Source organism: Mya arenaria, chromosome 10 (genome assembly GCF_026914265.1).
Source record: "Mya arenaria isolate MELC-2E11 chromosome 10, ASM2691426v1".
Lineage (NCBI taxonomy): Eukaryota > Metazoa > Mollusca > Bivalvia > Myida > Myidae > Mya > Mya arenaria.
Window position 1 is genome coordinate 50182161 of NC_069131.1, and position 2489 is coordinate 50184649.

At 37.0% G+C, this 2489-nt stretch overlaps 1 protein-coding gene across 2 annotated transcripts; it reads left to right on the forward strand.

The window, feature by feature from the left end:
• The first annotated feature begins 735 nt into the window (after window positions 1-735).
• Window positions 736-2172, forward strand: LOC128206689 (uncharacterized). 2 transcript variants are annotated; one of them, XR_008256539.1, is made up of 3 exons: window positions 736-1173; window positions 1414-1541; window positions 1723-2172. XR_008256539.1 is itself a non-coding variant. In XM_052909302.1 (2 exons), the coding sequence occupies exons 1-2, from the start codon at window positions 1283-1285 to the stop codon at window positions 1956-1958; spliced, it is 495 nt and encodes a 164-aa protein (XP_052765262.1). In that variant the 5' UTR covers window positions 1193-1282; the 3' UTR covers window positions 1959-2172. The 2 variants fall into 2 exon arrangements, 1 of the variants encoding a protein (XP_052765262.1); XM_052909302.1 differs by lacking the exon at window positions 736-1173 and having other exon boundaries at window positions 1193-1541.
• The last annotated feature ends 317 nt before the right edge of the window (window positions 2173-2489 follow it).

The window sequence follows — 2489 nt, forward strand, 5'->3', positions numbered from 1 at the left end:
TTGTAAATTTATAAATTACCTTGACTGTAGGTCAACATCACTGCAAAACTTAAAGATGCGCGTGCGCCCTCTGACGTCATTCCCCCATGTGCTACATTTTGATCTTTAAGGTATAAACATTGAATGGCATTTTTTTAGAAAAATACTTAACAAAACAAGATAAAACTTTGCAAGTGTGACCAAGGCAAGCCTCTGTATTGATCTAGATCATTGAATAATCGATCACTGTAAACAAACGTGTGTTTTAGCTGGTGTTCGGGATTTGTGCCCTGTTTGGAAATGTACCATCAACCAGTAGTACTATTATAGCATTGAACAAAATAGTTTTAAAAAAGTATGACCAATTGAATAACAGAAGTCAATGAAAACAATAAAATGAACTGTGATAGGTGCTTCTGCAGAACCTTATTACACATCATGAATTCTGCTGAGTTTCATCTTCATTTGCGTTACTCTAGTCTTTTTCTCAAAAACGCCACCTTAAAAATTAACTTAGTTATATATAGGATAAATGTTGATTTCAGTGAATGATGATATTTTATTTTCTGAAAACATCTTTTCATCAGTGGTGACGCAACATATATTCTGTTTCTTTTATGATTACTTTTTGAGATTTATTGGTATAATTTCATTTTTCTTATTTCCCCTTTTTGGGCATCCTCTATGTTAAACGGGCAGGGCTCATCCTACCAGGCGACATAGGCGATTAAGTCGCCCTGCCCGCGGCAACTTCGCTATTTTCTAAGATCAAAGCGAAGTCAACTTCGCCGACTTTTTCAAAGATCAAAAAGTCGATATCGCTAAGAACTAACGCTTGTCAAAACAGAGCGACTCCGCCTCCCGCCTGTCAGCTCGATTGACAAACAGCCAATCGTGTTAAACCTAGTAAATATGCTCCATTGACTTCAGCCAATGAGAACGCTTGTTTTATTCAATCGAGGCACGTGTTTGCACCATTGACTTTGTGTACATGTGCTACGTCATCGATGTAATAAAATTGTAAGGGATTAATATTTACACTTGCCGATGTTTGTAAATGTCAATTTGTGCCAATTAGGATTTATACTTTATGACAATAGCGGTTTAAATGATGTGCACTGATGACAAATGAACTTAATTGGGTGTGATTATCGCGAAGTTAGCGAGAAGGGCAAGTGCGAATCACAGTTCCAGGTTTGTTGGTTTTTTTATTTCAGAAATGCTTCCATTATTATTTTTTCTTCGAACGGTTCACATCAATATTCTATATACGAGATATTTTGGATTCTGTTGAATAGTAATCATGCTTTCTACGTGGCTTCTGCGGGATTCCCCAGGCCTGAAACGTAAAGCTGACGGTGTTGAAAGTGATGGCATGATCGACAGTTCAAATAAGAAATCATTCAAAAAGTCAAATTATCAAAATAATTTCAGTTGGTACAACGAAGATGCAGATAAAAATTGGCACTGCGAAGTTTGTAGAGGTGCTAAGTTGGACAACGCCTACGCCCGTGGACATGACCAACCAGCAAAAACAACCAATCATCAGAGACATGGCTTGTGTAAGTATTTATTAAAACAATAGAAGCATTGCTTAGTCCGCAGATAAATCAATTCAAAGTGGTATTAATTTTAAGGTGTCTGGCTTAATATATTTTAAAACATGTTGTAATATATGCCCAAATTATTTTAAATGACAGCTGAAAATGATGAGATACTGTGAAATATTTTGTGTATTTTCAGCAAATCAGCACAAGGCCGCCTTGGAAAAGACAGTTCTGAGTTCCCAGGAACCCATGAAGAAAATTGTACTGGCCAAACTGTCCAAGGATGACAAGCTTGGGGTCAAGCTCCTTAAGACTGCCTACCACCTGGCCAAGCCGGAGCTCCCCAAGGTGGAATTTCAGTACCATCTCCAGCTTGCCGGGGCCATAGCTCCTGTGCTGATCTCGGCTGACCTTGAGACCTACATTGTGTAGACTGATCAAGTGTATAGTGCTTCTTGTTTTGAGAACTAGGATGTGATGATATATTGACTACTTTTTTGTTTTTTACAATTGTCATGTTGTTTGATTTCAGCTAGTTTTGTTTGTATTTATTAGCTTATTTTATTTATTTATCATGTATTTAAATTCAGATATATATTTATGTGTGCATGATAGGTTTGCATGTAATAAAATGTTTGAAACTTGACTTTTTTTTTTTAAAGATATATACAACAAATTAATTCCAACTAAAAACCAGTATGACTATTTTAAAACAATTTAAACACCTATTTAATTGCATAGAAAAGTTGTCCAGGGCACACCAGAACCCACCATTTGACATTTAAAATCTCAAAATTTTCCGAACTGCAAGAGGAGGAAACCCCCTCCCGCACCCTCCCCCGTTCTCACTTCTCCCTAAAATTTATGTCTAGGATGAGCCCTGACGGGTACCTGGAACATGCCCCTCATGCACAATTTTAATAACGATGGCGTGTGTTATTTACTCATGCTTCATTTTAAACT